Source organism: Mauremys reevesii, linkage group 11 (genome assembly GCF_016161935.1).
Source record: "Mauremys reevesii isolate NIE-2019 linkage group 11, ASM1616193v1, whole genome shotgun sequence".
NCBI classification, from domain to species: Eukaryota; Metazoa; Chordata; order Testudines; family Geoemydidae; genus Mauremys; species Mauremys reevesii.
The window spans coordinates 43,136,981-43,150,575 of record NC_052633.1 but is presented as its reverse complement, the minus strand read 5'-3'; the positions used below and the strand labels follow the sequence as shown (position 1 = coordinate 43,150,575).

General features: G+C 36.8%; 1 protein-coding gene across 1 annotated transcript in view; it reads right to left on the bottom strand.

Moving 5' to 3' along the window:
* The window catches only part of LOC120375107 (sodium channel protein type 2 subunit alpha-like), a 103,457-nt gene that overhangs the window by 34,151 nt on the left and 55,711 nt on the right, over window positions 1-13,595 (bottom strand). Inside the window, exon 17 of the mRNA XM_039495799.1 lies at window positions 12,542-13,027. Coding sequence (XP_039351733.1) covers window positions 12,542-13,027 — 486 coding nt within the window. The remainder of the gene's footprint in view (window positions 1-12,541; window positions 13,028-13,595) is intronic.

Sequence of the window (13,595 nt, the reverse complement as noted above, 5' to 3'; positions counted from 1 at the left end):
GCATTAGAAAATTGCAGGATTATGTTTTGGTATCCAGCCCTGCCCAAAGACACTGTTTCAGTGAATTAAAGTCACCTGTGCTACATAATGATTAGCTTAGCCACCTTTGATGTCACAGTTGTATTGCATAACTATGATTGTAATGAAATAAAAATCAAATTTATATATAGGATTTGTCCTGAAATAGAACAATCCAAAAAATTCCAAAAAGTTCTCTTGTAAAATATTGTGTGAGCCACCATATACATGAAACATACAGGCAAGGTGTGAGGAGGGTAAGATAATTATCTCAGGATTTGGATAACATTGCAAACTATTCTAGCTTTACTTGGCTATCAGGATATCATCACACCTCCCTCCTCATTCCCCCCATCCTGATGTGCATCCTTTTAGTTTACAGGAGGAATAACTAAGTATCAAGCATGTATGTATGTATATATTCTTAATTTGGCATAATTGAGCTCATTGTTTATTTTATATATCTATACTACATATGTATTATAAAACACAAAAAAGTACATGTATGTGGTGTAACATGTATATATAAGCTCTCACACACTTTCTTGTTTAATATTTTGCCATAAATCCAGTTTAACTCAGTTTTCATAATAGGCTTTAATAATAATATTAATTCAATGATTTCCAAAATTAAAATATGTTAAATAATTATGTGAGAATTGCCTCTAAATTGGTAACATTTATGAATAATTTAATTACTAATCTTTAATATCAGAACATGAGGAAGATCATAAGCATCAAAATATTGAAAGTAGATATATTTAAACCAAAGAAAGAATATGTTTTTGTAAATAAGTAGACAAAGACATTTAAAACAAAAACAAAAAAATAATGTGGATTATATTGACATATTTTAGGATTTTGCTTTCATCATTTCATTGTGGATATCATCTATGTAGCAAAGGAAGAAAAAATTGACAGTTACTAGCACATAACCTAAATGGAGGTACAGGGGAAAGAAAAGGGCGGGGTGTCCCTTTTAAAAAGGAAAAGTAAGATTTGGGAACTCATACTCTAATTATACATCTGTTTATTTACTAAGACATAATTATAAGACTGAATTTCTTCCTGACACTGGATTGTGAGCTGTTCCTTCTTTAAATGATGTAAAGCTGTACAGGGTGAGAATAATAATATGATATATTTTAACTAGGTAGAATAGAACTCACTTATGGCCTCATCCTTCACCACTGAAATCAGTAAGAGCTTAGTCACTGACATCAAGGGGCCATAGAATAAAGGCTGGTAACTATCCATCATTAATACTTCCAATGATTGTCAATGAAAAGTAAAGTCAGTTATTTAACTGTTCTTGCCCAACACAGGACTCTGTTGCCACTATTTCAGACATCACAATTGTTACATTTGTTAAACAGCAAATGAGAGTAGAGTAGTTTATTTTCATTAATATAACAAAGGGTGCAATTCCTTCGCATGCTCTTCATTTATTTTTCAGGTAATCTCAAGCAATCACAAGTGTCGAAAATCAAGTGAAGTAAATTATAAACCCCCCTAAAATTAAGAAAGATTGTTTGTAGTTTAGAAAAGGTTTTAATACTGATTTTTCTAATAGTAATACCAATAAAAATACCAAGAAAGTTCTCCTTTCATTTTATGTATAGGATTGTCAGCCCTTAGAATATCCCATTCACTGTAGATACTGATCAGTACCTGCAGAGAGGTGTCTTATTCTATACAGGGATACATTTGAAACTATTTGTTTATGATGCAGCATTCTCAAGGCCTGTATCAGCGAAACAACATGCTTAAATTAGAGCAGAACCTTCTCCCCACCCCCCATAGTATCAAGGAAATACTACTTCTATGAACTTAGTGTTGTTCTGAAAAAATATATACCTTTACACATTATTGTATAGAATCTGACAAATGGACATAAATAGTAATAGTTTAGTAACAACCAGAATATTTGAGTAACTCCATTCATTAGAGTGTATAGTGAGCCTATGTACTCTTCTTTTGAAAGTGGTACATTTTCTGATTTCAACACCTTAAATAATCAAAACAAACCTTGACCAACAGCATGTTGTTGGGCCCATTTCCATCAGAATGCATTCACTTAAGACCCATTCTTGCCCCCCATTTAATTTTGCTCTAGATTTCAATAGGAGCAGGAGCAGGCTGCTAACATTTTAAGCTTTACGAAGTGCTTCATGATTCAAAGTGACAATAATATAAATAAAGGGACTCAGCCATTACAAATTGCCTTTAATAATCCAGCTATTCATTTCAAACTTTGAGTTTTGACTGTTACAAATTGCTGTATGATTTGTTTGATAAAATATAATATAAATAAAGGAATTCCCTATTCAAAATTGCCTGGAACCAAACCATTAATCTCAAATATCATGAAGTTTGCATGTATACTGTGAAAATAACTTTGCTAACTACATCTCGTAGAGCTTTATTCTGGTATTTTGGATTAGCTGGAGCATATCTTGATTTATATCATGATGATATTTGCCCTGAGACTGAAACAGGGTGTATGCTACACAGTACTGTGAATTTGTATGAGCCCATAAGTTCCAGTAAGGGAGATTTTAGCTATTGCCCAGTTAAGATCAATTAAAATATAGATGTAAAATGTCTAAACCATACATAACTTTAACAGTGAAGGCTCAGTTATGTCTCCCATGAGGCAAAATCTTCTTATGAGAGGGTGCATGACCTGAATGGTGGCATTTTTCTTTTGAAAGACATATTGTGCCATAATGCCTCCTGGGTCTGTGGGGAGGACAGCACAGAGTTAATCTTGCTAAACCTTTAACAAGATGGATCAAATGCTCCCCCCAGCACAGCCATCTTGCTACATAGGAGGATGGAAGGCATCCCTGTGACTTCTTTTTTCTGTAGTCCACTCAAATTTTTGGTAGTAACCCTACAGTTGGATTCTTATCTGTGCAGATTCCCTTGGAAGTCAGTGAAGCTCCATGTGGGCACAACATTTTGTCCCTATGGGTCCAGTATCAGGATTGGAGCCTTAGTCCTGACAAGGTCCCTAAACTGCTGCAATCATGTCAAATTCTACTCAGAGCTACACTGATGTAAATCCACAGCAATCCCCTTAAAATCAGTAGAGTTGCTCCAGATTTACACTGGCATTAGAGCAAAAACAGGTGCATAACTTTTCTAAATGTTATAAACTTTTATAAAACTTGTATCAGTTTTTGTATCATATTTGCTTTTATCTGTCAGTGAAAGTTCTGTCAGTTATGCTGCAATGGAGAGTACATTTGGCTTTTATTAAAAACAAACAGTGGATAAATGTAACAGTGTAACTTTTTAAAAAGAAATGTTGATTTCTTAAATTACTCTGATTTACATTGAGTAATATGAGTCCCAGATATGAAACACAGACTCAGGTATCATAACACATGCATTCCAAAATAATTGTATTTGATGGAAGAATTTTATTATGCAAATATTTTTTAGTTTCTTTGGTTTTTGGAAGAGAATGTTTGTAAAGGCTTTTTTTTGCAGTTTTGTTCTCTCTTCTCTTCTATGAAGTGTTTTTTGTTTGTCTATTTGCCTCTGCTGAATATTACTTTTGGCATAAATTATGTGTCCTGTTCATATGCAGTTTATGAAAATTCAAGATATGTGGGTGCCCAAATGAATACAGAATATTGCTCTTAGTACCTAGCAAGTTTGCATTAAACATTTCAAAATATAAATAAATGTAAATATTTTTGTGAATGGGTAGATTCTGAAATGTTCCAATTCTATTCATTAAGGAATTTAAATGCGACAATAAGCAGTACATAAATCATCTAGAACTTCCTTTATTAAAACAATACATTTATAAGGGCTGAATCAAAAAGGGTTGTTTTTATATTTTTTAAAAACTATGCATGCTCCCTTTTTCTTTGTTCTTTTTAAAGTTGAACATTCCTTTAATGTTTTGATCCATATTACCAAACCTGAAGAGCATGCAGTTATTGTTAAAGTACTTCATAAAAAATATCTAGAAGAGTCATTAGCAGAGTCAAATGTATGTTGGGGTTGCCAGTCTTGCCTGATCATGCTGTGATGTGAGTCACATGACTCAGCAGAGAGCAGCTGTGCATATTTCTACTATCTTGCAATGGATGGGGAAGGAACATAGCTGAGTTGCATGCAGGCCAGTCAATATCCATTAAAAAAGTGATTATATACGTATAACTTGCTTAGGTAACCTGTGTAAAAGTGGTGATACGTTGCTCTACCTGGTTAAAAAGCACCAGAGCTGCATTCTTGATTGCTCCAGCTTGGTTTTACCCCTGTGAGAAGTAAGAATGGTAGGCAGTGAAGTTCAAGATTATAGTACCTCTACTTTTCTTCTCCTTGGAAACTCTAATTCAAACATGGCTTCAAAACAGTAAAAATATATTTACTAAATATTTTATCAGTTGGCAAAAAGGAGGATACATATTGGCTGACAAAAGAGTTCAACAAACATTCCTAAGGATCGACTGTAATTTTATATCTAGTATCATCAGATTAATATAAAATATAGGAGCTGAAGCTAATAACTGTTCTGCAAAATTGTGGTTCACAATTAAGAAACAAAAATGAACTAACTACATAATAATATGGCTAGCACAGATTTTAAAAGTATACTATAGCTTTAAAGATAAATCTTAAACATTATTTTAACTTTCGGCAGAATATTCTTCGAATTTTCACGCTTAAATTGTTTATTCTTCATTTAATTGACTGTGTGCATATTTTATCATTCTAAACTGAATGCATATAATGGTTTTCTTGTTGTATAGTTCCTGCTTCCATTCTTTTAACAATGATAGAATTTACATGTAGAAATACCTCACAAAACAGTTAATTCTCCTTGAATTTCAATCCAAATTAGATATTGTGAGGTACTATATTATGTAAAAAACTACTTTAACATTATTATTTTATGAATATTTGGCTTTCTAAAGTTTCTTGATCCACTTGGGAATGAATGGGTCAACTGGATGATTGGACTTGGCCCATCAGTGGCATTTGAGACAGTGGGCTGACACATTACAGATCCAACCTATCAGGCACTCTAAAGAAGCTGATACTTTGGATGGTGTAGTGCCATTTGGGAAGGAACTGGCCCTTTGAATTGGCCAGGTAGTAGGGCAGGAGAATTCAGGCTATTGGTCTGCAAAGCTGTGAACACACTGATCAAGTTATTCACAGCTGTAGGAAGGGGCAACACCTTCTCTTTTCCTACTATTTACTGATCTTGGGTGAAATCCTGGCCCCATCAAAGTCAATGAGAGGCCAGGATTTCAATCCTTGTTCTGAGGATTAGGGGGCATCGATGTTAAAGAATCATTTTTATGTTGCTAACCTGAACTATTTATTGCTGATTTCAGATATTAACTTGAGACTTATTCCTCCAATTTTATGATGATTCATATATGCAGTGAATTCTGCTTAATAGCAATCCATATATTAACAACTTCTGGTTAATAGCAACATTTTGGTGGGAACCAGTCCTGTCCAATTGACTTTAGTGTTAATGGGATTTGGATATTGGCAACAGCATGACGCTTATTAAGAAAGGCCCGAGGTGCAGGTTAGCAAGGCTGCAGCCAGGGCAGGAAGTGTTGGGATATGCTTTCTCTGGCTGCAGTCCCACAAACCTGCCTGCAGTGGGTGCTCAGCACATTCCAGTGCTTCCTTCTGGTGCTGCAGGGGCTGTGGGAAGGACAGTAGCAGGGAAGGAGGGTGCCAGCTGGAGCTGCACTGTCTCTCTCTCTGCACACTCCAGGCTGTGCCCTGCTGAGGCGCTGCACCCAAGGAAGGAAGCACTGGAACAGCTGAGCCCCAATCCCCTGAGAGCGTAAGGAGAGGTACTGTGCAGCTCCATGAGCCCCCAGTGCCTCCACTTCCTGTAGAAAGTCCTGGCATCTGGGCTGCTGCGCCCCTTCCTGCTGCTGCCCTGTGCACAGGCTGGTTTACAAGGCTGAAGCCAGGGAAGGCATGTCCCAGCACTTCCTTCCCTGGCTGCACCCTCACAAATTTGACTTCCACTTATTGGCAACTGCCAGATAATGGTAACTCTTTGCTGGCAATTGGGCAATTAGGGTTGCTAATAAGAAGAATCTTCAAACTAAGCCTCACCTGTGGTCAGGAATCTTGGAATTCTGATTGATTCAGGCCTTTTCTTCATATAGTCATGAATCTGCAGTTGCAAAGTCAGCTTTCCACTAACTGGAAAAATATCTAGAACTCAGTTCTTCTTCTCTGATGTACCAATACTAATTCTGACTTCTAATCTCCCAGATTGTTTACTGTAATAGTCTTCTTGCTGACATTTTAATCCACTTAATATTTGCTAACGGGTACAGACTACAATAGCTAGGATTCTGATGCATGCGAAGGTTAACCCACTCCATACATTGTATTGATCAGCCATATTTTATACTCCACAAAATGGCACTACGATAGTTCCACCTATGTTCAAGGTCTTCTATGTTCACATAGGGATTGGGGGAGGGCATTCCCAGTGTTATTGGAAAGTGATTTGTGATGTCTCAAGGCACTGTAAAAATTGTAGCTGCTTTCATTGTTGTAAACGAAACAATTTCGAACTAGGCAGTTTTATTTTTTAAATGAAGACCCGAAATTCACACGCAAAAATGTGTGTGCAGCTGCCCAGAGTGCATGTATAAGTATATATAGGGGTATTTTAGGGTCCACATGGGAAAGGTATGCCAGGTGCACTAAGTAGATGCTACCAGGGAATCTGTCAGAGATACAGATGGGTAGTGACAAAAGAACTGCTATATTTCCAAGTACATGTAAAAGAGAAACATATAGCTGTCTAAATGTTTCAGAGTAAGTAACGATCATATTCATTTAAAAGTACAAGTATATCTCCAATATGTCAGCTGTTGAGACTTTTCTTAGGAAGACTTGAAGAGCCTGTGGGAGACAGTCATGTACCAGCCAAGCTAGTATTATCTCCTCCTATGCACAATGTTTAATTTAATGTATGAAGAGTTAACCACACAAAAGGCCTCTTTTGAAGGTATCAACTGATAAAGAACTAGCAGACTTCTAAAAAAGTGGTATGTGGTATGACTTGGAGGAACTTAGATACTGTTTTGAAGTCAAATGGGACATGTCTCTGGAAGGTCTATGAGTGCAATATCATGACAGAGGTGAAACAGTTGTAAAATACAGTGACAATACAGAATAGACAACTTCATTTTTCCAAAGTCCATTGCCGATTGTACTGAATATTTAGACTACATCTAGCATAGCACTGAGTACTCTGATACTCCATCAATAAACTGTATTATGAAGAATATGGGACTCAGAAATAATAGGTATTTTTTGAAAGAATGTCAAATGATTTTGCCACATTTTATCTAAAACGCAAATTGTCCTAGAAATTTCTAATGAGATTTATTTGAATGATTTTGGTGAGATCTCTAAAGGACATAACCCTTTTAAGACAGGGAAAGGCACATTTGGGAAGTTCATTTATTCACTGACAAATTAGTCACACCTTTCTGTCTTTCTCTTTCTTTCTTCTTAAAGTAAGTCTCTAGCCTGTTTCCTGTGGAGACAGCCTTCAAAAAGAAAACTGATTGCTAGATGGTTTTTGCACTCTGATTTATTTGGGAGCAAAAACAGGAAAATTGAAGTCCATTCTCTCAACTACCAGCAGCTGTAATTTTCAACTCAATTACTTGCTCCTGGCATCTTTCTCAGCTCCCTCCACCCCACTTCTGTTATGTCTTGTCAATGGAAACAGGTAGTCAAATAAATGTTTCTAGTGCTCTCCCCTAAAGTATTTCTCTTAGAATCAGTGGCTATGCCACCCATGACAATGGAAAAAAATTGTTAATACTTTAGTACCTGAGCCAACATAGCTTCCCACAACTCCTTCCTGGTAAAATGAAGCTCTACTGAAGGAGGTGTCTTCTGAGGGCATTCTGATGTGCTAAGAGTACTCTAAGAACCCTGTGCGATGTTTGGGGGAAGGAAAATGCTGTCTCATCCCTTACCCCTGGTTCTGAGATACCAGACCATCTACCAGCAGGAGTTATGTTTTAATGGAATCCCTTGAGAGTGAAAGTGGAGCAGATGATATTGTGTGTCTCCAGAGGTCTAATTTTTAAACACTGGGACAGGAGGTATGTGTAATCTTCAGCCTCCTGTGTATGGAAGACAGCGAGTAGCAGAATCATCAATATGCATGGGTTAGGCTGGTGGCAACAGAATCTTCACAACTTGCTCATCAAGCATCAGAATTGTTTCTCACATACTCCCAGCAAAGGGCAGGCAGCAGCATTTCTACACATACAAAAGAGGTACAGATAGTGACATCTTCCCCCACAGTGAGAGACGGAGCTAATCCAGTAGGGAAGAATGGAAAGTAATGGGGCTTGAGATAAAAATAAACATGGAATTCCTAGCTACCATGGCATCATTCCTTAACTACCCAACACTCATTTATACACACAGTAAATGTGCATATTTGAATGTTAGGTAGCTAACCGCTGCCAGTAACAGTGCACGAGCAGACACCAGCACAAGCAGCTGGACTCCAATTTCTCTTGCTACTAGTGATTACTACAACCCTATGGAAATCAAATTTCCAGGGCCATCTTGTCCCCGATACAGTGTGCTTGCAGAACTCTTAAGCGCCACATGCTTGTGCTGATGAATTTTGCAGCCTTCACCAGCCAGCTTCCATCCAGCCAAAGTCATCTGACCACTTCTCTCTTAGGTTCTTTGTATTGACTCTTGTTTGCAGTGTCAAGTTTTCCTCCCTGAAGACTTAATGATTCATCTAAAGCCTGCATCAGGACCCTGGCTCATGTTGATATACTAAGGTTTTGGGGACTATAGAATAGCTGAAGGGAGAAAAGGCTTTGATGGAGAGATGGAATGAAGTTATGGAGCCTGAAGAAGCAAACAGAGGCTGGAGTGTATGGAGTAGCTAATGTGTAGAAGTCAACTGGGAAGTCAAAATCCATATAGAACTTCTAGGCAGCTTTACTCTGTCCCATTCCCTGACTCCAAGTGCCCTACAGAACTTATGAGCCTCCCTAGTTCCTAATGCATATCATAAACATTTTAAAAAAATTCTAAGGAATTTCTCAGAAAAATAACTTTGCTAGATTGGAGAAAAGCACATATCATTGTATTTATCAAACAGAACCATTAAAAAGGCAGAAAATTTAGAAGTAAGGTTCAACTTGAAAGTAATCCAAACATTTGAAAGTTTGAAAACATACAGACAATGTCACACAAACAATATTAAATGGTGGGGGGAAAAAGAGCTCTCAGGCGAACTTGTCCATTCATACCAAAAATGTTGACCACAAAAACCACAATGGCTTATTCTTAATCTTCAAATGGGTGTGCTGACAGGCCTTCTTTAAAATTATGTGTAATTCATAAATAAAGGCATACACTTCACATTCCTGATTAGACATATAGGATATTATGACTATGGGAATACCATCTTTCTATAAATCATATCTGATATTGGCTATTAAAATATATGGCATTCTTTGAAAATATGGGAGCTGTATGACTCACTGAGCGAAACTGGTCTATCGTTTAATATATAAGCAAGGGCATTCAGAGATTCTCTGCAGGCAATGGAAAGATTGTAATTTAGCCTGGAATACAGAGGTAGCTACATATTTAAGGACACATATCAGCAGGGGAGAAATTCTGAGTGTGTATATGCAAGTCCAAAGGAGCATTAGAAATAATGTATCTCAGAGACAGAAGTTGGTAAAGAAGGTAACATACAATATAGAATAAAATTGGAGCACAGAATGGACATCGTGCTAGAAGCCAAGTTAGTAACACAGATGCTGGACTTGATCAAACTTATGATCAATATGCTAATGAAAAAGATTACTTCAGGGCTAGAATTCTAATGCAGGTAGCTCACATCTTGACTTCAAAGACTCTCCAGGGTATAAGGAAAATGAAGGAAAGGAGGAGTGAGGTTCTAGAAAGAGAAACAAAGAAGTTCCTCTGAAAGACTCAAGGTCACAGAACCAGTGACTAGAACTTTGGCATGCCAGAGTGAGAAGAAAAAGGGCTTGAGAAACTAATTGACACAGCTTGCTAATGCTGTGAGCATCACAATTTCTTTAAACTGAAATGATTAGGCCTGCCTAGGTGAGCATATGGAAGCCTTAGATCTAAGTGTGTGTTTGATACCATTTAGATTTATTCTTCTCTCAGTTTTTTAGCACATTTTATTGTAGTTGACATTTTTGAATCTCAGACTGTTGAGAGGTCCTTCAGCTCCTGAAGGAAGTTAATGATAGGGGATTGTACCTAAACCCTACTTGGGTTCTTATTCAAAAGTACCAACCAAGGTGTTTTGATACTAAGGGTACGTCTTCACTACCCGCCATATCGGCGGGTAGCAATCGATTTCTCGGAGTTCGATATATCGCGTCTCATCTAGACGCGATATATCGAACTCCGAACGCGCTCCCGTCGACTCCGGAACTCCACCACCGTGAACGGCGGTGGCGGCGTCGACGGGGGAGCCGCGGACGTCGATCCTGCGCCGTGAGGACAGGTAAGTAATTCGAACTAAGGTACTTCGACTTCAGCTACACTATTCGCGTAGCTGAAGTTGCGTACCTTAGATCGAACCCCCCCCCCAGTGTAGACCAGGCCTAAGGCCTGGTCTACACTGTGGGGGGAAGTGGGGGGATCGATCTAAGTTACGTAACTTCAGCTACGTGAATAACATAGCTGACATCGACATACTTAGATCTACTTACTGCAGTGTCAACTGCTGACACTCCCCATTGACTCTGCCTACGCTTCTCACTCCAGTGGAGTACTGGAGTCAACAGGAGAGCTCTCAGTGGTCGATTTATCGCGTCTTCACTAGACACGATAAATCAACCCCCGCTGGATCGATCGCTCCAGAGGTAAGTATAGACATGCCCTAAGTATGCCATAAGGTACCGTTGGTTCTCTAGCTGTGGTGAGCCTGAACCATAGGAAGAGGCTGAATACCACAGACAAGAGACAAGTTTGAGGGGCCAAGGTGGCATAATAAAGAATTATTCCTCACAGGTCAGTACAGTTCCAGGTGCCATCTATTATATATGCATCATTAAACAAAAAATGATAACAGACTACCCCCCTATATGCTGTCATAAACGTGTAGCTCCTAGATAGAAAAAAGAAAACCTACTGTAATGCTGAAGCATCACACATATTGTATACTTTCTGCACTCCACCCACAAGCCATACAAGAACCAGGTCTAGACTAAATTGAGGATGTTTACAGCCATAGATTGTAGACATCTTAAAGCCCAAATTCCTGGATTTCTAATATTTTAAAAAATAATTATGTCCTTGAAAATTTGTTTTGAATTTACTTACCCTTAACTTATAATATGTACTCTGAGCCATAACTCCACTGTACAAAGTTTTCTTTGTCTAAGAATCAAGTATCAGAGGGGTAGCTGTATTAGTCTGTATCCACAAAAACAAGGAGTCTGGTGGCACCTTAAAGACTAACAGATTTATTTGGGCATAAGCTTTCGTGAGTAAAAACCCACTTCAGATGCATGGAAGAAGTGAGTTTTTTACCAATGAAAGCTTATGCCCAAATAAATCTGTTAGTCTTTAAAGTGCAACCAAACTCCTCGTTGTTTTTGTCTGAGAATATTAGCTATACCCATTAATCTCCAGGGCATCAGCCATGTCTATTTTGAGGAAGCTGTTGGTTTTTTGGGTTTTTTTGTTTGGTTAAAAAAAATCTTTTATCTGCTTTTGCACAATAATCAACACTTAGTTACAGTAATAATAGTATCATTTTTTTCATGTAAGCTACTGCTACAGTTCTATACAATATAATGGTTAGTCTGTACTTCTGCACAGTTTTTAAGGTACTTGTCTAAATGACACTTCAGCTGGCTATATTCTCTGAGCTCAAACTCTCCAGTAAGATTATTTACAAAAATTTTCAGCTGGTCTAAAAATCATTCATTGGTCTATTTATACTATGATGTCTTAGTATTCATCTTTAGAAATTGCCCACATATATATTTTTACTTTTCATATAATATAAAAATTAGATTAGATATGTGCAGAGAGATACCCTTGAGTTCTCAATTATAATACTCGTGGGCCTTCAACAATACTCAGATTTCACAAGCTCTGATCGTTGTTATAATTACTACTGAAATGATGTCTTATGAAATTTGCATCATGTCCTAAAACTTCATATAATAAAATCTGAAAGAAATGCTGTATTTATAAATCACACAACTGCCGTAATAAGTAAGCTAATAAGTAGACTATTACTTTTTCTTTTTTCCAGACTGACAGTAAAAATGCAGCATCTAAGGAATCCTGATGCATTAGGTAGATCAGTGCCAAATTATCATACACATTACTCTGAATGTATAGTATTTTTATACAATACAGTAAGAGATTTATTAAACAATATTGAAAATCAATTTAAATAATGAATAAATAAGTGCATAATTAATTATTTTTCATATATAAAAAGTCCTACCTCTTTGCTTTCTTCCATATCCGACTCACTGCTAAACTCTTCTGTGTTTAAATTTTCAAAATCTGATTCTCCAATAGCAATAGGTACTGTCACAGTAAGGCCCGGATTGTTTATGAATGACATATAATCATTTTCATCAATTATGTATTTTTCCACACTGCTGCCTGTTCCTACACCACTGGTAGTTCCATTCCCATCTCTAAGACAATTAAGATCTTTGCTTATTTCAACAACAGTATGGTTGGAAATGCAGCTGTCTTTCTTGTTGTTTAGATCTTCAAGTGCTTTGATTTCCTCTAGTGCTTTTTGCTTTCTAACAAAGGCTTTTTGGACGAATTCCCGTAATTTTTTTTTCACATAATCTATTCCCTTCTGAATCCTTGCAACGGCAATCTGGAGATTGTTCGTTTCATTATCATCATCTGTAGCAGCAAGGTTATCTGAACTAAATGAACTCAGTAGCAAGGCCAGAAACAGATTCAATACCTAAAAGATCAGAAAAAATAGCTGTATAATATATATGTGTATATAAGAAATTAGTATTTTTAAAAGACATTATCTAATTAAAAATTATACACACTATTTGTTTTTAAAAAGAAACTTATTTAATTTATTTTGGATAATCAAATAACAAACAATAATAAATATGAAAGTTTTATAAAAATGTCACTTGTTATTGTGTGCTGTTCATCTTTACCCACATAATGAAAATAAATCAGTTTAGCTTCCAAAATTCTCACATACTAACATACTGCTGCTGTTCTTGGATTCTAAACATCTCAAGATAATGTTTATTCATTTAAAAATAGCTTTAAAAAGTTCTGTGTGGCTGTATCAACCAGAGTGTTGAGAGAACACTGTCCAAGCCCTTTCGAAAGATCTGGTAGAATTTAACAAGGATAGGATAGGATTCTATAGAAATTATTGTAAAAAACTACATAATTTAATGGTAAAATTATGTCCTCCTTAGATTGTCTAACCACTCTTAAGACATTTATAGCAGGAATGTAATTTTCAGTTAAATTCGATAGGATGGTTTAACAACTATATAGAA